This window comes from Perognathus longimembris, chromosome 14 (assembly GCF_023159225.1).
Source record: "Perognathus longimembris pacificus isolate PPM17 chromosome 14, ASM2315922v1, whole genome shotgun sequence".
Taxonomy (NCBI): Eukaryota; Metazoa; Chordata; class Mammalia; order Rodentia; family Heteromyidae; genus Perognathus; species Perognathus longimembris.
The window spans coordinates 46,387,220-46,413,697 of record NC_063174.1 but is presented as its reverse complement, the minus strand read 5'-3'; the positions used below and the strand labels follow the sequence as shown (position 1 = coordinate 46,413,697).

Here is a 26,478-nt window from a genome sequence, read left to right as displayed (position 1 = left end):
GTTGTCTCTGAGCTTTTTTTTGTTCAAGGCTAGCAGTCTACCAGTTTAGCTACAGCTCCATTTCCAGCTTTTTGGTAGTTAATTGGAGATAAGAGTCTTATGGACTTTCTTGCTTGTGTTGGCTTTGAACCTCAATCCTCAGACCTCAGCCTCCTGAGTATCTATTACAGGCATGTGCCACTGGTCCCCAGATATTTTCTGTTTCTTTTGACAGATATTTTTCCATGTTACTGTGTGCATATGCATACATACATGTAGGTCAAGATTGTCGATTTCTTGTCCCCTTTTCTGTTCTTACTTGACATATCTGTCTGAAGCCTCTATTATAATAAGGTTTTCAGTCTCCCTCTGTGAATTTTTAAAATTCTGTTTTATTCTTTTTTTTTTTTTTTTTTTGGCCAGTCCTGGGCCTTGGACTCAGGGCCTGAGCACTGTCCCTGGCTTCTTCCCGCTCAAGGCTAGCACTCTGCCACTTGAGCCACAGCGCCGCTTCTGGCCGTTTTCTGTATATGTGGTGCTGGGGAATCGAACCTAGGGCCTCGTGTATCCGAGGCAGGCACTCTCGCCACTAGGCTATATCCCCAGCCCCTGTTTTATTCTTTTAGTACCTGTGTTTTCTTGAATATAATTTAACTTTCTTCTTTGTACATTTTCAGATGTCTAGTTTGCTATCAAGCTATTTTTAAGGTTGCTGTTTTCATGACCTGTAATTTTTACTCTTTATTTTAATTTTTCCTCTATAGTTTTATTTTATTTTGAGCTGAGCTTAACAAAAAGAAACTTCATTATGTAAATTTTTTGCCTTTTAATGGCTAGGTCAGTTAATTTTTTATTGTGATTATTGGTATATTTTGAAATGTTATCATCTATTGTCCTGCCTCCCTTTTTATTGATTTCTGATGTATTGGATGTATTTTATATTATTCATTTTTATACTTTACGGTGGCTTTGAAGTTGTCAATTATATTTGCTTTTTTGATGGCTATTCTAAAATTTAGAACATAACTTTTCAAATGTAGTTCTTTCTTACGTTCACACACACGTATTATCTTTAGTTGTACAAAGCAGTTTATGAACCCAGCATGTGTTGGTCAGTGTCACCCCTTTCATCATCATTCCCCGTTCTTCCCAAGCTCACCTCTTCCTTTAGTGATTTTTTTTTTTAATTTTGTAAGCTATACATTGAATTTTTGTGCCAGGACACAGGCTTGAACTCAGAGCCTGAATGCTGTCCCTGGGATTTTTTTTTTTTTCTAAAAGCTAGCCCTTTACTGTTTGAGCCACAGCTGTATATCTGGCTTTTTGGTAATTAATTGGAGATAAGACATTCATGGACTTTTCTGCCTGGGCTGGTTTTGGCCATGATCCTCCCATCTCAGCCCTCTGAGGTTATAGGCATGAGCCCCCTGGTAACTGATTTGTTTTTGTTTTTTCTTGTTTTTGTATTTGAGAGTGTCTTGCTACACAGTCTTGGAACTCACTTGGAACTCCTGTCTTGGCCTCCAGGATGCTGTGTGCTGGTATACACTGCCACACCCGTCCTTAGTAAAGACTTTTTAAGGCACTGCAGATGCACTTATTTTCCTTTGCTTGCTTCGAATGTGTAAGGGCAACAACTTTCAATGTCGATTTTTCACATGACCTTCATTGAGCGATTCAGATTGAGTGATAAGTATCATGGGATAAATTCTTAATGGGGAATTATTACATCCCTTCACCACTAGCCGGCAGCATTGAACCATCATTCGTAAGATAGCAGCACTTGTTTATTAAAGTTGCCCAGCTTATTTACAAACTGAGTTTTCATTAGATGTATACCCTTGGCTTTTTTTTTTCTTAACATACTTGACATAAACGTTGCAACCGAAAGAAATCTAATTAACTATTCGCTGTTTTAAATTTTAAATTTGAAGCTACCTTCTTTCCACTGTTAACAATTAAAATGATACGTCAAGCATTTCTTATTAAGACAGCTGCTGCATTTAATAGTAGACCTCTCACAGCTGCCCTGGCTGGCCTCTGTGCTATTCCTTTGTGCTTCCTACTCAGGTTCCCCCTCCCCTCCAACACACTTTTCGCCCTCTTTCCTGCTTCCTGTTTTCCTTCCTCTGTCTTCTTAAATGTGGTCAAGCACAGAGTTCACTTCACTGGAATCACATATTCTCTTTACTCCTGCCCACTTTTCGTATTTCTGAGCTTCACTAAAGTGTTTTCTAGTGTTTTAATTTTGTGTGAGCCTCTTTTTCCTCTTGCTCACTTTTCCCATCTATAACCACTGCCTTTTGCAGTGTTCTCTATGCATTCCAGGTGTACTGCTTATTTTCTGTTGGTGTCTTAATGCTCTTCATTTTTCCCTTTGCTAATCTCTTTTTCTTTATTTGATAGAAAGACTTGTTTTCAAGCTCTCTCTACTTTTGTTGCCTTTCTAATTATATTTCTATTAAGTACCCTTAATCTTACCCCCCCCCCCTTGAAACTGGTATTATTTATTGCTCAGGAAGTAAGAAACCAAGTAATAATTAATAAACAATAATTAATAAGTAAGTAATTAATAATACACTAGATAAGTTGGATCATTTAATATATCTTTGTCCAGAGTATAGTCAAATTTTAGAAGAGTGCTTAGGTCTGTCATCTTGCCTGCTCATTTACTGGGCCGTATGGGTCCCACAGTTTCCTGGGAGTGAGACCTAGGATTTAATATACCGTTCGTGTGACCAGTACCATCACATACCTGCTATGAGTCAGTACTGTGCTGACATGTATGGATTGAAACTCATCTAAAATGTCTTGGTATTGGAGGAACCCCAGTTCATTTGAGGAAACAGATATTGGTAATGATTGTTATCTAGCAAGGGAATGATTCTCAACTTTAGAATAGTGTAGGCCCTTTTGGAGACAGTAGGGGTAGGAGAGGCCATTTTTTTGTGTGTGTGCTAAGATATGTTTTCAAATCTTTCCAGGAAAGTTCCTATAACTGCTGCTTTGCTTCTTGCTGTGTGTTCATTACTTTGCCAGGCAGTAGCTGAAATGCTAATTTACATTCTGACTTACAGTAGCTTTGATTCACACCACTGCTCTTGTCTTATCATTTTATGCCATGCTAATTGTTTTCCTTCTCCTGTATGTTTGTTGCCCATGCATTGTTTTATTCTTTTCCTTGCAAGGACGAAGTAAACACTATTCTCTGCAAGGCTGTAAAAAGAACCATTAATGTCAACACGCTGATAAAAAGGAAATGGATGAAAAACAATGATTGGTTATTATGGGATTTATCTCTCAAAGGTGCTTGAATACCATTTGGCACAGCTTGAAGTGTGCAGTCTTCCTTCTTTGTTTTTTTGTTTTACTCCCTTAATACCTCCTCTTTCTTTCTAGTCCCTTATTCAACTCTGTTTCTTATTATTTTCTTGGACTTTGATTATTTCAGAGGACACTAAAACACTGCTAAAATTCCTTCAAACTTCTAGAAAAGAAATTGCAAGAGCTTTTACAGAATGACTGTTTTAAATTTGTACTTGATTCTTGAATTTCAATTTAGAGAAAACTTCTGAGTGGTTCATGGATGCTACAGACATAGCCTCTACCAGTCATTCTAGTTTTGGGAGGAAACTAGCTCTATGAAAGAATATTCAGTATTTAATAATGATAAAACAAAAGTTGAAAGCTTATAAATATATTCTACATCCTAGAAGTAGTTTGCCATTTGTTAGCGATTGGATTCCTTTGAAGGGTACAGTTTTAAGAGATATGATATAAAGTTGCCCTGAAATGCCTATCAACTCCTTTCTATATAATTAACACTTATGTGGGATCTTCAGTGGCACTGTCACTGTGTGGCTCTTATATAATTAACACTAATGTCTTCTTATGCCATTGCTTTATTATAAGATGTTACCGAAGGTTCTTAATTATAAAATGCGATGCACTTTCTGCCTCTTCTTCATCTCTCACTTCAACTTTCTCTAAAGTTCTGTTTTTACTAATCTACACTGTTAAGTTAGATTCAAGCAAATTTTGGAAATTGTATTTTTCAGGATGTCTGCCTACATTGATGTATTTGCTTGTCACTTCTTCCTTCTTACCCTGTTTGGAAATATTGTTCATAAGGTTCTTGACCTTCTTTGTGCCTTTTTTTTCTCCTGCCAACACAATTCTGATTATGTATGCTCTCTAGATTCTTTAAGAGTTTTTTTTGGGGACTGGGAGTGTAACTCAGCAGTAGAGTGCTTGCTTACAAGTACAAGGTCATGGGTTCGATTCCTAGCACCACTAGGAAACCAGAAAAGTTAGTAAAGTTACTTATATTAAAAAAAGCTTTTATTTAGTTTTTATATTATGTCATCATTTTATTACACCTTTTATAAAAGGATATGTATAATTGTTCTTTAAAATACTTCAGATTGTTTGGAAATAGTAGGTGTTTACATTATAAAGAAATGTTGTTTTAATACCATGATTTGTGTTTACGACTGATACATTTTTTGTGTTCATAACAATAGCTCCTTAAGTATTAGAGAATATGCATCATACTATGTATTTATTTGCTCTTGCTAATATTGTCATTGCAAATTATAACAAAAATTGGTAAGAATCTGTTACTTTATGCAGCATATGCAGATAGACATTGAGTGTTGTTAATGCTATGATGATGATGATGAAAAATGTCTTCTATTCTTGTTGACAGAACAGCTGCTTGACAATAGACTGAGACTTTGTGTGCAGGACCTGTTTAATTTCTCTGTTATTCTTTTCTTGAAGAGGGGATATTTCTGACTACAGTTTCAGTGAATTTATGCTAGACCATCTGTTTATAAAGTCCTTTCCCATCATTATCGATTAATATTTATTGGGCAACTACTGAGTGCATAGTAATATTGTGCAAACAAAGATCACTTTGCTACAGATAGATGTATTCATTGACTTAATACTGTTTTATTTTTATTAGAAAACACTTAATAACAACCAAATCATAAAATAACACTAACTCTGAGCAGTCAAAGATGTTGTATATTTTATAAGGCTTTCTGTTCAAAGACATATCAAACCTGAGACATTCTAATTTAAATTTCCATAATTACCAATGATCTCCTGTTTGTCAACAATTCCAAGTCAGTGGTCTTATATTTAGAAAGTCAAATGAAATATCAGATTGCACTGGATTTCTAATAAAACTGCAACTCTTTTGAGAGGAAACTATTCAGATAAAAACAACCTCTGCTAAGAGCATTTGCTCTTTGATTTTGTAGGAAATCCTGGAAAGTGCCCTTGTTGGGCTCACATTTAACTTTACTTGCAAGATTTTTATTAAGTAAAAGATGGAATAAAATATAATCTGTTCCAGTAAAAGCAATGGCATTTTAAGAGAGTAATACTTATTACCATTGTTGTTTTTGAATTACAGAAGATCAAAGACTGTATGTATTTTTAGGAGACCAACTTTTTATGTAGTAATTAAGATTTTGTTTTGCATATTGGCAAATTTAATAGCATTTGAAGAATGAGATTGAGTTTTTATTTCTGAGTTATTTTTAGTAGACTTCTGCTGATTCATCCGTGATCTCTGGCTTCGTCTCTCATGTGGCCTTTGGCAAAGGATTGAGGTAAAGATTATGGCCCGGGAGCAGAGCAAAGGAAATTGGCTCTCATGGTGATTGAACCCATGACCTTGTTTGGCTTCGTTGGCTCCAGGTACCCTAAACTGTCACCAACTCCATAAATACAGACGTAGTGAACTGAGAAGTTTGCTCATTCCTTGGGGGGGGAAGTAGGTCAGCTGAAAATGTCCACGTATTCTTCCGCAATAATTTTTATATATGAGCACTTGGCTCCTGAAATAAGAAATGTTATAAGGAGAGAGTAGAAATCCAGTGACATATAAGCCATTCTTAAAGTGAAATTTTATGAAGTGAATTTTATGTTTGACAACCTCAGATTCCTTTAACAAATATTGAGGATTACAATTGCTGACAGAAATAATGTCTAACTTTTGTTATTTCCAACTAAGCTATGGATTATTGAGCATGTACATACTCTTGTAAAACAGGCATCTTTAAATTTTTTAAAAACTATTTTAAAGTAGCTGTACAAAGGAGTTGCCATTCAAAACTGGCATCTTGTACTTTACTCATGTCCTTATCTCTTCCATCTGGAAATATGTAAGTTCAAATGGCAGCAAGTTTTAGAAGTTTCACCTTTACCTTGATATCTCAAACATTTATGGTATCACTAAGGTAATTCCACCTTCATTTACACAAATGTGGTTTTTATTGTATTTTTTTTCTCTCTTTTTATGAGTTCTGGGGCTTGAACTCAGGGCCTGAGCACTGCCCTGGCTTCTTTTTGCTCAGTGCTAACACTCTACCATTTATGCCACAGAGCCGGTTCCGGCTTTTTCTGTTTATGTGGTGCTGAGGAATCGAGTTCAGGGCTTCACGCATGCAAGGCATGTTCTCACACCGCTAAGTCACATTCCCGGCCCCACAAATGTGTTTTTTGTTTGCTTGTTTTAGATGTACATGGTAGTATAGAATTTTCTTTCCTTGATCATGCTGAAAATACATTTCTTTGAACAATGTAAGTGAAATTGCCTCAGTATTTTAGAGTTAGATATTGTTTAGAGTTTGAGAATTTGAATACCGTCTTTTCTTTCTTGAAAAGAATTCTCTCTCTCTCTCTCGTTGGCTTAGATAAGCTTGAACTGGAGGAACTTAAAGGCTAAAAGTTTCCATGACTCGCTAGTTTTCATGGGGGAAGTATCTCTAGGTTAATTTAGGAAACAACAGTATTTAGGAATTTGAAGAACTGGACAGAAATGAAATGTGTGTTAATGTCAATGTGTAGCACTAGTTCTAAATAACAAAGTTCTGTTATTATGTATATGTAATATACATATTATATAAATATGTATGTATATTCCTTTCAAAAATATGTATTGGTGTATTGATATTATATGGTTGCAGATAGGATGCAAGTTCCATAGAGTATTTTTTATACTAGCCACCAGATTCCTATCGTTAAAAAAATTTTGGTTTCCATCATAATGTTTAATGAATGCTATATACTTAGTAAGGTTGTGAGGTTTGAAATATCTTTAAAGCTGTTCAAATTTATAAATTCATTTATAAATTGATTATGTGATCTAATTTGGGTCAGAATCACATTCAACTCACTCAGTATGTTAGAATACTTTGCTCACTGATTTTTGCATTTAAAAAGAATTTAAATATGGAAGTATAGTAAGAGCAATTATTTTATAGTTCTCAGTGACATAATTTCTTTATATGGCTACTTCAAGATGATGAAGTCTGATTTGATAGTTGGTGAATTTACTCACTGTCCTGTTTAATATGTGCTTTGATTTTTTTTCTATTGCTTTGTGGGTTTGCCAAGGACTCATCTATGCGCTTGCCCCTGTGAGCACAGCCACCGATGCAGTTGCAGTCCTGCTGAGTGATTAGGACGAGCCAGGATACTTTATGTTCCTAATTTTTCTCCCAGAATTTCAGTGGCCTGTGTGGGAGTTTACATGTGATCTTCATTTTATTTCAGTTCCATCATTATAACCAAGCTTGCTGGTCCATTGGAAGCAGACAAAGCGCCTGTAATTCTCTTTTTGTTCTTCATCTTTGAGTGTGTTATCTGTTAGAGCCTCTTGGTAAACATGTTTATTGTCAGTGATGTAGGAGGTTTTCTGTTTAGATGAAAGGTCTACACACATTTTCTTACCCCCTTTCTCCTTGCTAAAAGGAAAGGCTGCATTTTTTTGATTATATATAACTGTGAGAGTTCAGAACATCTACTTCTAAAGAACTGCAGCAATACAATAGTCAGTACATTTGTCTTTTTAATGGAAATAGGCATACTTAAGGAGAAAAAGGAAAAATTGTTATTAAAGATTTAAATATGCCCCAGGGACCCTCTATTAAGGCTCAGTGTTGTTGCTGTGATCTTAAAAGTATAAAAGACAATCTGAATTCTGGAGCAGGGCACATGAGAGCTTTATAGTTAAGCTGCTCCTGAGGGAGAAAAACAACAAAAAAAAAAGCTTTAAAGGGCAAAACAACATTGTCAGAAATTCATTGGCATGTGATGTTTTCTCCTCCTTTAAAATAACTGCTTTTACTGGGTCTGTTTTAATGTAACTAAGATGCTTGATCTGAGTCAAATGGAAAGAAATCCACTGCAGGCTTATATCTCTAAAAAAGGTACTAAGCCAGTTAAAGTTTGTTATTAAGGTTTAAAGAAATAGGTTATAATTTCAATTCAGTTATTTTTCAAAATGCTTTTCATTGAGTATGATCTGTTTTCAGAAGTTTAAAGTGCTTCAGTATACACGTAATAGGTTGTAAGAGTTTGATTTTCCTGTCTTTCATTTTGAATTAGGTAATGTAGAAAATTTGGTTCAGTATTCTGGGCTAGAATACTGCACCTGTGTTTATTTGTTTACTGACTCTTGGTGTTTAGAAGGAAGAGATGGTGTTCAAGCTTAATGGCACTTTTTGATGATGTAGAAGTGTAGTAATTTGCTCTGGATTACTCCTCAATGCTTCACTTCTATTCCTTTTACTGAGAATAATGGAATTTAAGTTCTCATGAACATTTCCAAGACTTACTACATACCCTTAGAAAACAGAGAAATAAAAAAAAATAAGAATATTAAATAAAATGTCAGCAGTAAGTAGAGGTACAATAGAAAAGCATATTCTTTTAGAACAGTACTATTGTAAATGACTGATCAGGTGTCTAGGTGGAAAATGAGGAAGAAAAGAATATTAACATTATTTAATATATTTTTGTGTACTCAAGAGAATTAAAGGTTCTTTTATTAAATCACATGTGAAATTAGGATTTTTTTAAAAAAACATAGCTAGCTGACTTTCAGTAGAGTTAGGTTTTCTAGTTTATAAATGAAACCCCATATATACCTAATTTGATTAAAGTTCAGCTTATTGATTTTTAATTCCTCTTAATGCAAACACCATAACCCACATTTATACTAATTATGACAAATGAAAGGTTCAATAAGTGTCTATTGGTGTAAGAATGAAGATGATTATTTCTCCTGTTGCCCTTCAAGTCCTTTACAGGGCTGAGGAAGTTGGGTTGTTATGTGTAGTTAGGAGTTTAATGGTTCAAAATCAACACCTGGGATAGAGGGGGATTGCTCTGCACAGCTGAGATAGAAAGATTTAGACCAAGTAGTTGCTATAGTGATCTGGGTCTGGTCCAATGCTAAAATTGGTCGGGGTAACTTTATACTTGTATAGTCTTATTGTATCTACCAATACAGTTACACATTCTTTGATACTCTTTCTCAGAAAGAGGGATTATTCATTCTCCCCTTGAATGTGGGCTGTGTTTAGTGACTCTCTTCTAACAAATAGAATATAGAAAAGTAGTAGGAAAACTTGGTAGACACTACTTTATCTTAGTCAAGAGTTCAAAGTTAACATCATCAGTCATGAATCATATTTACCCTGTAGAATTGTGCAGTGCAATAGGTACTATAGATCGCTCCACCCTGATTTATCAGTACTCTGTGTCATAATGAGAAGAAACCAAATAAACCCAAGTTGAGCAATATTCTATAATATACCTGAGTAGTATGGAGCAAAATGTTTAAGAAAATAAAAAGTAAGGAAATCCAAGAAAGTTTTATAAATTGAAAGACTAGAGAAAGAATTCAACTAATTCAGAGTAGTATCTTGAATATTGAACAAAAGAACATTAGTAGGAAAGCAAGTGACATTTGAATATAGCATGTATGTAGCTTGGTGGTTTCATTCCTGTGTAAATGTCTTACAAGGTAAATGTACCATGGTTATGTTGGATTATAATTTTAGAGAATAGTTTTTCAAAGATATTTGAGAAGTCTGAGCTACCTTTACAACTCATCTGTAAACTTTACATTATTTCAATAGGAAAATATTTAAAATCCATTGAGATGCTAGTAACACACCTATAATCTTAGCTACTCAGATAAAGGCTAAAATCTGAGGATCTAGATCTGAAGCCAGTCGGGGCAAGAAAGTCAATGAGACTCTTCTCCAATTAACTGAGAAAATGCTGGAAGTGGAGCAGGCACACATACAAAACCCATATTGAGGAAGCTTTTACCCTCAAAGATTAACATAACATCTGAATCAGGAAGAGGTTATTACGTCTTATAATTTAATACAAAAATAAATACTTATTTTGCACGTCACAGCAATGTTATAGTAGGTTTTCAAGAGAGGCAACTTGATGCTTCAGAGAATATAGTGATAAAGAATGATGAAAGAGATCAGCAAAGCCTGATGCTTATATATGAATGACATAGCCAGCCAATGCCAAGTGAAGGTGTCTATTAGAGATTATAAAGGAATATTTATATATATTCAGTAGCATGTATTTACCACCTAAGATGTACTAAGTACTTTCTTAGAAATACACACACACAAACACTGGTGAGGAAGAGACTGATTAATCAGAGATAAATAATGATGCCAGCAGTAATTTTCTAGTTTCTAGGATTTTGTTCAATAAAACATTATAATCACCTCCCACTATCCAAAACTAAATACATTATGCATACGGAATTAGATATTCCAAATTCTACTTGACCTACAAAAAGAATAAATATCAGCTTTTAAAATAATTTTAACTAATTATCTGAAAGGCAATTTGAATTTAATATTTTACTACTAATAATACAGTAATAATAGTAGTTGACTTTTATTGCATATGTTTATATACCAAATATGAACATGTGTGCTTTACAAGTATTTAGCTGTTACCACTAACCTTTAGGGTTGGTTGTACCTGAAGGGGAATAGGTAGAGCTGTGCAGTGATTAAGAGGTAGGCGGCTTGAATGCCTCTGTTACTAACTAGGTGAAAGTGATTTACCACTTTGTGTCCAATATACTCTTTGATAGAACAAGCCTAATAACATATACATTTAATATGTCCTTACTTAGTATGTGTTAGAAGAAGAATGGCTGGACATATTAAACACTATCAAAATGCTATAATATTACGCTTATTAAATTATTTTGAAGATACTTGTCTACCCTCTTACTCAATTGCTCTTTTACTAGGATCAGGAGTCTTTACAGAGGGAGCTAATTTTATAGGTAAGAGGTTCATATTTACTTTTTATGTGAATATACTGGCTATCCCAGCAAAGTACCTGACAAATAGTGAATTGATTTAGGAGGTGACACATTGAATGTGTTTTTTTTTGGTACTGGGGATCGAACCCAGGACATTGCTCTTGCTAGGCAAGCGCTTTGCCACTGAGCTACATCCCAGCCCAACACATTGAATGTGTAAGTTAGTAAAGTTGATGTGATTTGGCATACTCATATTAAGTCAGATTTGAATGTATTTTGCTTTCTAGTTGATCTTGATGGAGAGGGTCTGGGCAGTTTGGCTTTTCTTAAATAGTATTGTGTTTACATATGTATAAATATATATATGTTGCTATGTCTAAGGATTAAAATTCTCAGTATCATTAAACAGATGGAATACCTTTTAGATATTATGAACATTGACACCTAATATTTTCTTTCTTAATATTGATTTTCTTTTAACATATAAATAAGCCCAAAGAAATATGGTTAACTGTTGAAAAGTTGAATTTTCTTTTAGAAGTTCCTTTCATTCATACTACAAAGGGGAATCTGTAGAAAAGAAGTTCTCCAGGTGAAGTGTAGTTGGAATAACTAGTTAGACTATGTGGTAAAATGTTGCCTACATAATAAGACTATATGCATGTCTTTGTTGTGGACAGTATATTTACAGAATTTGCAAACCTAGTTGGGTGTTATAATTAAGGAGTTGAGCAAATTGCACAATTCTTTTTTTTCTTTTGATGAGCAAAGAAAACGTATTTATATATATAGAATGGAATTTTAGGCAGTCATTTGCACAGATATGAATAGGAAAAAATCATATTGAAGTACATCAGTCTCTTAAGACAAATGGTTCATGTTTTCTTTCACATGTGGCTCTTAAACCCAAAATACAACCTCCCATAAAAATAAATATACAAGGGGGCATTTGCATACATCAACAATCAAGTTCAATAAAGTATAGCATATACAGGAGTAGAACATTGTGCTATAAACACTTTGAACAACTAATAGATAGTTTAACAAAATGAGGATCAAGGGGTTCAAACATCGTTGTAGTTTCTAGAATCCAATGAAAATGAAGCACAACTATTCAGAACCTGCGGGATACAGCAAAAGCAGTTAGTTCTAGGAGGAAATTCCATAATCCAGTACACACATCATCAAAACCTGAGATCTCAATGAATGCTTCAAACTCCTGGAAAAGAAAGCCAAATCCAAAACCAGCAAAAGGAATGAAATAATAAAAATTAGGGCAGAAATTAATAGAGAATAAATAGCACATGAGAAGTCAATGAAACAAAAAGAGGATATTTTTAAAGATAAATAAAATCTACAATATGTTTTCTTTATTCAGTCATCAGTTAGTGGGTACCTCAGCTTATCCCACAGCTATTGTTAACAGAGCTTCAATATCCATAGGTATACTGGTATCTTTTCTTGTGTATTGATATATTCTTTCAAGTATCTTCCCAAGAGCTGTATAGTAGAATTGTAAGGTATGTCAACTTTTAGGCTCTTGAGGAATGTCTATACTGATTTCCATAATTTCCATAATTACTAGAAGAAAAAGAGCAATACTGGAAAGAACAGAGGCCTGGATGTCAAATTATACTATACTTAGGAATCCAAGGAAGTCTTTTGTACTATTGGTGTGATTAAGTACTACCTGTCTGTTCTGTGCCTCATGTACAGATATTTCATAATATTTACTACAAATCTGGTAAATAAATTGCACAATTCTTAAATAGTATTATTTCAGTATGCAGTAACTTGGTTTATTTCCAAGACGAAAGTTACCTATTTAGGCTCTCTAAATGTATAACAAGATTCCCAAAGCTGGTGAAAAAAAAAGATGCTAAGTAAAATATGATTAGGAGGGCAATGGGTTGCTCCTGCTTGAACCCACTGGAGTGTTCTGTGTGCTTCAGTGAATGAAGAAGTTGTAATGTATTTGTAGATTTTGCTACTTCCAACACTATTCTTCTCAGTCTTTTTTCCTTGTAAGCCTTCATAGCAACTTTAGTCTTATACTTCTTATGGGATAATCCATTTTTCTATATCTTTCATCCTAGGCATTGAAGAAACAAGAAGCTAAAGCAGACGAGACTGAGGGTGTAATGAAAAATAAGCTACAGCAAACTGAAACTGAGAAGAGTCAAGTAAGATATTGTCTATCAAGAAATAATGTAGTTCAGTGATGATTGCTGAGTACCTTGAAAAGTGTCCCTCAGATCATTTATTAGAACTCAGTGAAACCTTTTTATGCTTTGATGTGGAGTTGCTTGATTTGATGGCTCTGCTACTCTTTACTACTTCCTCTCGGAACATACAGGTTGTTTGCTATCTTGTCATCTGAGGCCACTCTTTTTTGAGAGATGAATTAAACTTTCCTTTCTACAGAGCATTTAGAGGATTTTGTCATAAGTTAGGAAAGACTTACTGTTTGAAGACTGTATTTTGGGTTTATTCATTTTATTTGTAAAAGAGAAATGTCGTTAGCAACCTTGTTCTGAAAACATCCTTTCGTGTCACTGTGTATTAGGACCTTTATCATATATTTATCCCTGTGGAAATGTAGAGTCCAACACTTTAGCCTTGGAAGGCAATTCAGAGGCCAAACAACGCATTTCAATTTACAAATGAGTAGGTTTAAGTAGGAGCCCAAGATACAAAATGACAGGGAAAAACTGCACTGCTGTTCTCACCTGCATATCATTTTTTTTTTTTTTTGGTCTCCTATCCTATTGCCACCAATAGTCTTTTCTCTTCTCCACATATGTAAAATCGAACAGTGCTTCCATACTGCCTTTATGATAGGCAAGATATATCAACACCTCAGGTTTGTGTTCTGATACTACATTTTAATTATGACCACTATAAGGTCTTGTCTGATTTCTAAGTTGTTTGGATTAAAGGCAGTGTCTTTCCTCTTTGTTTCTGCACAGAATCAAAGAAGAGATTGGACAATATTTTGTGTGAATTTGATGTTACTACATATATTACTTTTTTTTTTTTGTAATACTGAGGTTTGAACTTGGTGTCTTGCTAGGCAGGTATTTTACTCCTGAGCACTACCCTTAGCCCTCTTTTGTACTGATTGTTTTTGAGATAGGATCTCATTCCTAGTTTCAGTTATCTAGCATTCCGAGTGTGATCCAACAGTGCTAGGCTCTTTTTTCAAGATAGCATTTAATTTATGAGCCATGGTTACAGTTTTATAGGGAAATGATATAACTGGATTAAAAACTATTTGGATGTAATTATAGATTCATAGAATATTTCCAAACAAAACCAGTTTCCTCCAGTGATAATATTTTGCATAACTATCACTCAGTATGAAAAGTAGGAATCGATATTGGTATAATTGACAGGGTTTCACAGTTTGTTTGTGTTCTGTGTACCTGTATAGATTAATCCTTTTTATTTCTGGTGTAGAATCCTGTCACCACTGCTACAATCACGGTATAGGACTCTTCATCACCTCAAGGTGCATCCTCCTCACTAGGCACCTCTACCACATGGACAGTTGTTTTTTTTTTCTTTTTCTTTTTCTGGTACTTTAACTAGCGCTTGAATTCAGGGCCTTTCTCTTTCTTGGCTTTCTTGCTTGCCACTGTTGCTCTGTCACCTGTGCCACACTTCTAGTCTTCATTTTGCTGGTTACTTGAAAACGGAGTCTCAAAAGACTTTTGTTCTTTCTTCAAACCTCCATCCTCCAGATCTCAGCCTCCTGATGACATGTGTTAGCTTTCAGCACCTGGCTCACATAGATAGTTTTTAAGGATAACAGTTTGATCAAATGAAATGATAATAGGTAACTCATGAATCTTAGCACTTCAGGACATCTTAATACAAAGATGTTATTTTATAGAACAAACCAAAATACCATACAGAAGTGCTATGTATACGAGGCAAGTACTTTACCACTAGGCCAAATTCCCAGCCCCAGAAAGTGCTATGTATGTATGTATGTACGTATGTATGTATGTATGTATGTATGTATGTATGTATGTATGTATTTATTACCAGTCCTGGGGCCTGGGCATTATCCCTGAGCCACTGTGTTCAAGGCTAGCTCTCTATTATTTAAGCCACAGCATGACTTCTGTCTTTTTCTGAGTAGTTTATTGAATATAAAAGTCTCATGGACTTTTCTGTCTGGGCTGGCTCCGAACCACCATCCTCACATCTCAGCTTCTTGAATAGCTAGGATTATAGGCATGAGCCACTGGCACCAAGCTCAAAAGTGCTAAATTTTTAATTTGATCCTATTGTATTTCTGAGGTCAAAGTACAGTAGACATATTTAGAAGTTGGTAGGGTATTTGCTTGACTAAGTGGCCACATTTTCCATGGATATTTATCTGATGCCAATATTATTAATGTACATTTCAGTGTTTGATTTGAGTCTAGGAATTAAGAAGTTTTAGAAGTATCATATGAATATAAGACATCATCAGTTTCATGAGTTGTACTTGGAATCATCAGGTCCCTGAAGTTTTTATACTGAGTTAATACATTTGTTGCTATCTATTACCACTTAAAGAAAAAGTAGCTATAGAATTTAAATTTTAGACTTAGAAGTGGAAAGGATCTTATGAGACTGTTTTATATAAAATCCTTATTTTAGAGTTTAATTTAGGCCCCAGGAGAAGAGACTTAAAGAAAGTCACCGTAGAGATGGAAGTGACTAGATCTCATATGGTTAAGAGGCCTGATCTGGTTTACTTTATACTATGTAATCAACATTATTTTAATAGTTCTATTTATATGTGCTTATAGAGAGATATCCTTTCCTATTAGCTGTATAGTTCTCCTAAAAAAACCATTTCTGCTGTTTTCTTTTGAAATTGGGCTCCATTGGACATAATTGGTCCATTGGGGCACAAATTTAAGTTATTTTCTGCCCTACTGGACATATGCTTTTATCCTTTGTTGAAATTCTAGCTGGAACAGGAATTGGAGCTATCTCGCAGGCTATTGAATCAATCAGAAGGCAGCAGAGAAATGCTTTTGCATCAGGTAAGTCTATGCAAGATATGATAATCCCTTTTTGCAGTAAATTGTGATTGAAGCTCTTCTCTTAAATTCTTTATGAGAGGAAAAAACCAGCTCTAGGAATTTTTTTTCCTAAGGAATGTATGTTAGCACACATAAGCAAAATATGAAGATTCAGAAAGGGCTGGTACAAAACCCCAGCCCAGTTCCTGCTGTGACAATGTATCTTGCTGATTGCTTCTCTGCTTTCTACTTATCTCTCTTAGTGTGAACAGGGTAGGAGTAAGACTGGATGTGTGAGATAAAATTCTCCCAGGAGCTTAATTTTATTCAAGGAGGCTTTGGAGAATAAAGGAGAAAGGAAAATACATTAAACAGATCTTTGCCCGTTCAAGTTTACTTTGACTACATCATTGTCTTTTATTCATGTTTCCAAGATGCTACTTGGACCTTTTTAATCAAAGATAAGGATGAATTTTTAAGCATACCATTTTTTCGGTCCATTAGCCTATTAATGGGAGTTGAGTGTTTCTGATATAAAAAGTTCAATAACTTTAAATAGCCATTTTACATACATTGGATAAGGGTGCATGATTTTCTAACTGCATTCTGCCCATGGTTAATAAAAAGCACAGTTGTGCCACCTTCTGTTTTGAGATATGCGTTGCATAACTCACCTATGTAATATGCTCTGTAGGCAAAGTTGTCAGACGTCATTGATGTTAGGAAGTTTTACATTTTGACAATTGGTGCTGAATGTACACAAAATCACCTGCTCTCCCGAACCTTTAATATGTTTATTGACTTTTTTCTGTAGCCACTGGGCACACAGAATTAATGTTGGCAAAATTCAGGATTTCCTTTTTGTAGTTGGTATTCAATCCCATTTTCATTAAAACAAAACCGAAAACACCTGATTTTTAATCCCTGATTTCAGCATTTGAAGGAAGAGATTTCTTTATTTGGGTTGTCATTGTTACTCAGTTGATTATTTTTGCCACTGCTAATTTGTTTATGGTCTTTGGGGATATGCCTGTTGTGTGCTAGGCAATTTGCTAGTTTCTTTGTAGGAATATAGTGATGAATCAAATTAGTTCCTGACTTCAGAATTTCCATTTCCTCAATAGGATTGTTTATTTATTTGGGGCCTTACTTTGATATTAGAATGTGCTCCATCTTGATCATTTGCATTTAACAATCAGTGGATCATGTTTACATGAAAAGAAATAGATGAAAAATGGAAATCCAGCAGCATATAGTACTCAGCTGGTGATTTTGGTTGATAGTAATGGACTGGATTGACATCAAAATAGGGCATTTCTAAAAATTCTTAGGTTGGGAAAATAGGTAAGCAGCACTGTGGCTGCCTATGTAGATTTAATCCTTTACACTGAAACAGAAAACAAAAAGATGTGGACACATTTTTTCCCCACAAGGTACACAAAACAGGAAAAGACATTGTTTGTGGAATGGAAAAATGAACAAGGCTGTTCCGTTATGTTTGGTATAGTATGGAAATCAAATTGGCTTCAACTTGTGTTTACAATAGCTTAGCAGAAGCAAACTTTTTTCTCCTAGGGAAATAATTTATAATAATTTGTAGGTTCAGTTTAATTTTTGCTTTTGAAAAATGGATAACAAGTTTGATTTTGAATGCATTTAGGTAGAAGAACTGCGTACACAGCTCACAAAAGCAGAAGGTGACCGGAAGGGTTTACAACATCAGATTTCCAAGCAGCGTTTAAACCTGCAGGATGATGAAGATGACTGGAGGTTTAGAAGAGGTATTATTCTGCTTCGTAAATATGGGGGTTTTCCATTCTTAAAATTGGATTCTTTCATGTTTACTTTGTTTGCATTAAATTCTGAGCTTCTTTACTTCTGAATTTGAGGTGTATTTTGTGAATGATATGAAAATTTGATTTGATAGTATTTTCCTCATTCCATTATTTTCTGGAAACTACTGGAAACAATAGTTTTTGAATGGATAGCACATATTTAATTTGTTCACACTTTAAATTAAAGGAATATTTTATTTACATGTCTTGTCTCTATTCTTGGAGTGCAATATCCTTGAAGCTTTTCTGTTGGTCATGGGGGTTCGAGCTTCAGGACTGGGTGCTATCTCTGAGCTCCTTTTGTTTATGGCTAGCACTCTACCATTCTGGTAGTTAATTGGAGACTTTCCCACCCTGGCTGTCTTTGAACCATGGTCCTCAGATTTCAGCCTCCTGAGTAGCTAGGATTACAGGTGTGAGCCACCAGCACCTGGTTCTTTTTTTTTTTTGATGTTACCTGTTTTTGTATTTGAATAACATGATATTATTAGTGCTTATGCTTCACTGACCCAAGTATTTCATGATGAGTTAAATACTAAATTAGTTTAAATTATTCAGTGTTATACTCTCATTTAATATTTTCTAGAATTAGCAGGATTGGAAAATAGTAGCTCTTGGCAATCAAATTTAGCAATATTGTTATTTATTTTGTAACAAAGCACTTTGTTGTAAGCTTCAGTAACTGCAGCTAGATATAGCAGCTGTATAATTAATGAACAAAATGTGTAGTATTTTCTTGAAGTAAATTGCACTGGAAATTAGATAGCACTTAAAATTTTATTACCAAAGTAGGACAGTATATTAGCTATATTTAAATATATATGTGTGTATATATATATTTATACATATATGTAGATTTGAAAACTGTGAGATAAATGTTTTTTACATGACTATCATAAGTGGATTAAGGTTTAGTACCATTTGAAAGCTCTTTCTCCTGTGAATGTGAAATAGATCGTATTCATTGAGCTTTACATTTTTTTCTCTTAAGGGATAGAACGAGAAAAACAGGATCTGGAGAAGCAGATGTCTGGTCTGAGAGCGCACCTAAACTTCAATGCAGTGGCATCTGAGTTGGAGGAGGTGAAGCGGTGCATGGAGCGAAAAGACAAGGAGAAAGCCAATTTAGCAGCACAAATAGAGGTGACTTGGCTGTTTTAAAGCAATATTTGAAAAACTTAATTATATATTCTAGAATTGCTCTAATGAAATTTTAGTGTAGAGATGTATTATTTTCCGGGCATCAGTGGATCACACCTCTAATCCTAACTACTCAGAAGGCTGGGATCTGAGAATCATGATTCAAAGCCAGCCCAGGCAAGAAAGTCTGTGAGACTCTTTTGTTCTTCTGTTAACCATCCAGTGGCTAGAAGTTTAGCAGTGGGTCAAGTGGTAGAGTGCCAGCCTTGAGTGAAAAAGCTAAGTAAGAGCACCCAGTCTTCAGGTTCAAGCCCCAGTATTGGCACTAAAAAAAAAAAACAACAAAAGGGAAAAAAAAGATGCATTATTTTGTGAGTGAGAGTTTAGGGATAGGTACTGTATTTTTATATTAATGACTAATTTACTATGCATTGACTGTCCTGTGATTTAATGTTTCTTTCCTTTGGTGATCCCAAAGACAGGGATCTGGGTTATTGTTCTCCAGTATTTCATAGTGAAATATGTGACTTTTATTAACTTGAAACTATTTTTGTTCTAGTAGCAATTGAGCCCTTCATGAAGACCATAGGACCTTCTCTGAGATAACAATAAGTTATCTTGTATTTTGGGAGTGGAACTGGCTGGTGCTTTGGTAAAAAGCAGATTTTTGAATCTCTTGTTGTTCTTCATGAACTTGAGTTGTATAATGCTCATGAATATGTTGTAACCATGAATGAAGTGTAACTAGGCAGCTACCATTTCCTGCTTGCCTTTTATCTAGTGCAGATGAGGTAATTATCAGAATATATTAAAAATCAAAGGAGAGCACCTCATAAAAGGAAATGGCTTAATTCCAATTCCAATTATGCAAATTAGATCAAATATAGATGACACATTTGGAAATAGATATGTATCAGGTCTCCTCTGTATCTGTTTTTATTAGTGCAGTTGTGCTCTAATTGTAATAAGTTGCTGTATTTGAAGAATTTTTATAATTAAAATGAAAGGTAGAAAATTGGTGTTCAAAGCACCTAACTTTATGTAACCCAAAGGAAATGTTTCCTATTACTCCAGTCTGAGTTTCTCTTTCATCTTTTTGACACGTCAGTGGAAAATGTCTTTTAGATATGGTTTAAGATTCAGATTACAAAGATAATGAAATATTCACATACTTTATATAAAGCCTTCAATATGCTTAGTAAAATTTAGCAGAAGTAGTTTCAGACCAATGGTAACTATAAGGTTTTCAGAGTTTGCTCCATTGTTACTAGTTTGGTCCTTGATCACGCTAATGTTAAAATATGATTATTTTGTTGAAGTTACTTTTTAAAAAAATTATACTAATAAATATTAAAAGTAGATTTTTTTGCTAGCAGTTTTTAACCACATATTGCTACTTCCCCTCTTGTCCTTTTCTTCTTTTTGTCTTTCTTATGGTCTTTCTTATTTACCACTTGTGATGTAAAATGGAAAAAAAAAATCTCAAATACTTGGGCATTTAGGAATGGTTTCTAGTAGCTTAATAGTGCTGTCATTCAAGGACTTGGCTTTCTGTGTCCTAACTTAATAGTCCTTAATTGCTCTTTTCACACAGCCTAGAGGAAAAGGTTGTGTTTTCTTAGATTGAATCAGATTGGTTGCATAGGGTTTGGTTTACAGAGCAATTGGAGAGAGAATTTTTTTTTCTTTCCTACATATCTAGTATTATTGATTACAACAAGCCAGGCACCATTCAGTAGAACAGTAATATTACAATGAATGAAAACTCAACTGATTTTCATGCCTTGCAGTTGGTATTTTAAAGCAGATACAGGAAAGTCTTTGATACTTTGCTTTCCTTACAGTTGAATGAGGAAGTCTTCCATTCTTCACAGTGACCATTGATATTGCCAATTTTATTTATTTATTTTTGAAGTTTTCTTGTTTTTAACAATGAGTCAAATTTTACATCAGCTTATAGTGAACACTTCAGATTATGTCTTGTTTTATATATATGTATATATGCATCATTTTTATTGTAGAGGTGATGGACAGAGGGGTTACAGTTTACATAAATCAGGTAATGAGTACATTTCTTTCTGAACACTGTCACCTCTTTTCCTCTCAGTTTTTCCCTCCCATACCCACCCACAACTTGTATAGTTCATTTTCCATATAGTATCTAGTGAATACCATTGCTGCTTTTGTTCACCCCTTGTTCCACCTTTTCTGTGCACTTCCTAACCCTCCCAAGGTCAAATAAACTAACAAACAAAACAAAAGTAAAGGACAACAAAAATAGCAACCACATCCCTTGTTTCCATTTTTTGGAGTTCATTTTGTAAAATATTTTATAGGATCCTATGCAAATTGCTATTGAGCCTCAGTGTGGGTCTTATTTATTAATGTTATCTTATTGGAGTCCCTTTGAAGGCTGTTCTCAAGGTGATGTTTAGTTAAAGATCATGTAGTAATAACCTCTAACACAGAATGTCTTTGAAGTATAACTGAATACAATTTAATTTCTGCTTTATTTTTAGGAAATGTTAGTTACTGTGGGGATGCTAGACCCATTATTAATCCATTCTTTTTATTTTTTGGCTAGTACTGGGACTTGAACGCAGAGCCTTGCTCTTGTGCTTTTTTTTTTTTTTTCACTCAATGCTGGTACTCTACCGCTTGAGCCACACCTCAACTTCTGGCTTTTTGCTGCTTAATTGGAGATAAGAGTCTTATGGACTTTTTACTCAGGTGGCTTTGAACTATGTTCCTCAGATCTCAACCTCCTAAGTAGCTAGGATTATAGGCTCTAGCCACCAGTACCTGGTCTTACTTATACATTCTTTTAAAAAATAGAGGTTAATATCTTTCTTTTTAAAGACACATATGTTTAAATGACTGACAATATGAAATTATTGTTCAGATCCATGAAAATTTGTGTACTAATAAGTCTTAGTGTCAGTTTTTATTACAATGTATTAGTTGTAGAACATAGTTTCATTATGATATTTCCATAAATGCATATAATGTATTCTCATCTAATTCACCACATTTATTTCTTCTGTTTTCGCTCTTCCTTTCTTAAATAATTTATAATGAGTTTTCATTATCTCTTCATATATGCATATAAAGTACTTATATTCTATTTACTCCTTTCTGAATGCTTTCCTTTCATCTTTGTTCCTCCCACTGGTTCCCATCCTAAACATCTCCATTTTATACTGCCGTCTTTTTTTTTTTGCCAGTCCATGGCTTGAACTCAGGGCCTGGGCACTGTCTCTTAGCTTCATTTTGCTCAAGGCTAGCACTCTACCCCTTGAGCCAAAGAACCACTTCTGACTTTTTCTGTTTATGTGGTGCTAAAGAATTGAACTAAGAGCTTCAGGCATGCTAGGCAAGCACTCTACCACTAAGCCACGTTTCCAGCCCAATGCTGTCATTTTTTAAAACATTAATATTAATTAGTTGTACTGGAGTGTTTGATCAGAGTTACCTTGTCTATAGTTCTTTGCCATTCATTTTCAAGGCCTTTCAAACTCTGGATTTTTTTTCTTTTACTTAAAATAATGATATCTAATGTCATTCACTTTCCTTAAAATGACATAATTTTATTTTTCTTTATGATTGAATAATACACCATTGTGTGTATATCTCACATTTCCTTTGTGTATTTAACGGTTGATGGGCATCTGGTTTAGTTTTATAGCTTAGCTATTGTGAATAGTGCTGGTATATACATGGGTGTGCAGGTATCTCTACCGTATGCCCAAGGTTGGTATATGAAGATCATACGATAGTCCTACTTTTAGTTTTTTTTTTTTTTGGCCAGTCCTGGGGCTTGGACTCAGGGCCTGAGCACTGTCCCTGGCTTCTTTTTGCTCAAGGCTAGCACTCTGCCACTTGAGCCACAGCGCCACTTCTGGCCATTTTCTGCATATGTGGTGCTGGGGAATCGAACCCAGGGCCTCATGTATATGAGGCAGGCACTCTTGCCACTAGGCCATATCCCCAGCCCCTACTTTTAGTTTTTGAGGAAACTGTATATAGATTTCTGTAATAACTACCATAATTTATATAATCAACAATGTATGAGATTTCATTTTCCTCCTATATTTTGCCAGAATTTTTCTTGTTTGCTTCCTTGATGTAGCAGTTCTGATAGGAGTGGATTGTTTGATTTGCCTTTTCTTTATGAATGAAGTTATTTAAAATTTCTTCACGCACTTACTAGCCGTTTGTACTTCTTTTGAGAGCTGTTTAATTATTACTTTGTCAGTTTATTAATTTAATATTTGTTCTTTTGATGTTTGGAGCTCTTTATATATTTTCTATACTAATTTTCTATCCAAAGTATGTCTGGCAAACATTTTTTGCCTATTCCATAGGTTGTCTTTTAGTTCTGGTAGTTAGATCGATTCGATGAAATCTCACTTGTCAATTTTCTTATTTCCTGAGTAATTGGAGTCTAGCTCGGAAATGTATTACTGTATAGCTTTATTTTCAAGGGATTTTCCTTTGCTTATTTCGTATATAGCTTTATTTTCCTTTGCTTATTTCTACACGTCTCAAAGTTTTGTTTTCAGAGATCCATTTTCAATTAATTTTTGTTCAGTATCAGTGGTAAGGCTCTGGGTTCAGTCTTCTACATGTGGATATCTAGTTTATTTAACATCATTTGCTGAAGTGACTCTTTGCTCCAATGTATTTGGGGCCTTTGTAGAAAATCAAATGGCTGTGGTTGTGTGGGATTATTTTGAATCACCTCTTCTTGTGTATTTTGTCTGTTTTTTGTTCCAGTACTATGCTGTTTTATTTACTTTGAGTAGGAGTACATTTACTAATTTGTATAGGTGGAATCATTGCATGCCTGTATTGATACCAACTCCATTGTGCTGTATGATTTCCTTTTAATATATTGCTGAATTTTGTTTGCAAGTATGTTACTCAGAACGTTTACTTCTTAGTTCATTCATTAATTAGCCAGGGGCTGGTGGCTTGTGCCTGTAACCCTAGCTACTCAAGAGGCTGAGATCTGAGGATCACCATTTGAAGCTAGCCTAGGGAGCATGGGTTTGTGGTAAGACTCTTATCTCCAGCTAACCACCAAAAAGCCAGAAGTGGAGCTGTAACTCAAGTAGTAGAATGTTAGCCATGGGCAAAAGTCTAAGGACAGTACCTAGGTCCTGAGTTCAAGCCCCAGGACTAGCACAACAAAAAAAAAAAAAGAAAAAGAAAGAAAAGAAAAGGAAGTAAACTACCAACCAAAAAATTAATAAAACATAAATAGAAAATGAAGTCAATATTTCTTTCATGTTGTGGAGGACAGTGGGTATCCGCTGGGTTTTGTCAGTACAGATCTCAGCATTTTCTTTGTGTTTATTCTGGCTTATTGACTCAAGTAACCTCTGTGACCTAGAATTGCCTGTGATTCCTTTCTTGATGAAACGTGGCTACTGGATTCATGGTTGGTTCAATCTCTGGACCCGTGGCAGTGGATGGAATCAGGAGGGGCAGGTCCTGGAAAGTAGCAGCAGGCCCCAGATTCTGGGTTTCTCTGAGGCTGAGCAGCTTCGTCCTTCTATAAGGTTTTTGTGTGGATGAAGTCACAGTTGAGTGGGAGAGGAGCTTCAGAGCTGGTGTGTCAGGGAGTATGCTAGCAAATGTGTCTACTTTCTGAGTCACTCTTCTCTCTGCCCAGGGAGATTTTCATGTTCTGCTTGTGCCTCCAATTTCATGTTTTGTGGAGAGACAGGTAGATAGGTCTTGCTACTTATGTATAAACTGCGTTAGACAGTGGGTTTATGGATATAGCTGGCTGGGTGTCTTCTGTACCTGTCCTTTGCCTTGAGTGGGAGATGTCTTAACTAGGCTTTTTGGCTTTTGATTGTCTTACCTTATAGAGATATATCCAGACAGTTTTTGTTACTTGGATATGCTGGGCGGGATGGTGGGTTTATGAATGGAGCTGTTAGGAGGGCTTCTGCCAGGCCTCCTTGTTCCTTAATACTGCCTTGTGTGGCATCTGTTCTAGGGTACAGTTACACACACATACACACACACACACACACACACACACACACACACACTAACTAGCTGGCTGGGTCTTGCTGACCCTTATAGGTGGCTCTTGCCACAAATACCCTGGGAGATGGAGCAGGTCAGGTCCCATTCCTGAAGGATGCCTCTGGGTTTCTCCTTAGCAATGTTTTCTCTTTGTTTCCTATATAGATCTAAAGATTTTTTTCCCCCCTCAATTTTCTCTAACCACTCGCTGTCTATTCTTTTACTGGTGCCTTCTCCTACATTACTTAATTTCCCGTGTAGCCATATATCTGAAGCTTTGTTTCTGGATCACGGATAGCCAGGTGCCAGTGGCTCATGCCCATAATCCTAGTTACTCAGAAGGCTGAGATCATGGTTTGAAGTTAGTTGGGCCAGAAAATCTGTGGGATTCTTATCTCCAATTAACCACCAAAAAGCCCAAAGTGCAGGAGGACCAGGTGGTAGAGCACTAGACTAGAGCAAAAAATGTCAGGGACAGTGCTCAGACCTTAAATTGAAGCCCTAAGACTGGCACACAGAACAAAATAAAACAGTACTCTAATTATTCTGTACTTCACTTTTAGAATTTCAAATTGGCATTTTTTGGGGGGTGAATTCAGGATCAACGAATAATGATGTCCAAAGGGCTGTTTGCTTATGGCTCTTGTAAGGCTTCTTGTCATATCATTCCCTTTTGAGGGTCCTGTAACCTGAGATGATATTTAGTTCAGCTGCACTTTCTGTCTTTATTCTCAAAAGTGTGTTGGAATGACATACTTGTTTCCTAATAATCTTTTCCCGTGCTTCTCTTACGATATTCAGCCTTACCAGTACTTTTACTTTTGGTGTGTTACTGTGCACAGTTTTCCCTAGGCTGTTTACCAGTGTGAACTAAACTATGTTATACAAATTTGTAGTATTCTGGGAATCACTTATTAAAGAAATCTTACTTTTTTTTCCTCACATAAATGGATATTAAATCAGATTTAATGTCTGTGCCCCTCTGTGTTACTCATACTTTCTTAATCTGTATTATGTGCTCAATATTTGTTGACTGAAATTATGTACTGTACAAAACTGAAATTTCACAGCAATTTAAAAAGCTGTCATTCATTGTCATTTGGTAAAAGCATATTTATTTCTAGACACATTGTCAACTACAAGGGGACCTTTGTTCTGTCTCACTAATTGCATTAATTTTTGTTGATCCAGAATATATATTTTAAGCAGCTACTTTACACTGTGGAAGACAGAAATGTGGCTCTCAGAAAACCCAAATGTAAGGAAGCTACATTTGAATTTACATAATTTACCTTTCAAATTGTATCTCAGACCCTAAATCTGTATATGCATAAAAAATTCT

The 26,478-nt window shown here is 35.2% G+C and overlaps 1 protein-coding gene across 1 annotated transcript in view; it reads left to right on the top strand.

Annotated features, from left to right (window-relative positions):
- Positions 1-26,478, top strand: part of Cep128 (centrosomal protein 128) — a 273,808-nt gene that overhangs the window by 44,229 nt on the left and 203,101 nt on the right. Inside the window, exons 11-14 of the mRNA XM_048362214.1 lie at positions 13,192-13,278; positions 16,066-16,140; positions 17,780-17,900; positions 18,946-19,097. Of these exons, the coding sequence (XP_048218171.1) occupies positions 13,192-13,278; positions 16,066-16,140; positions 17,780-17,900; positions 18,946-19,097 (435 nt within the window). The remainder of the gene's footprint in view (positions 1-13,191; positions 13,279-16,065; positions 16,141-17,779; positions 17,901-18,945; positions 19,098-26,478) is intronic.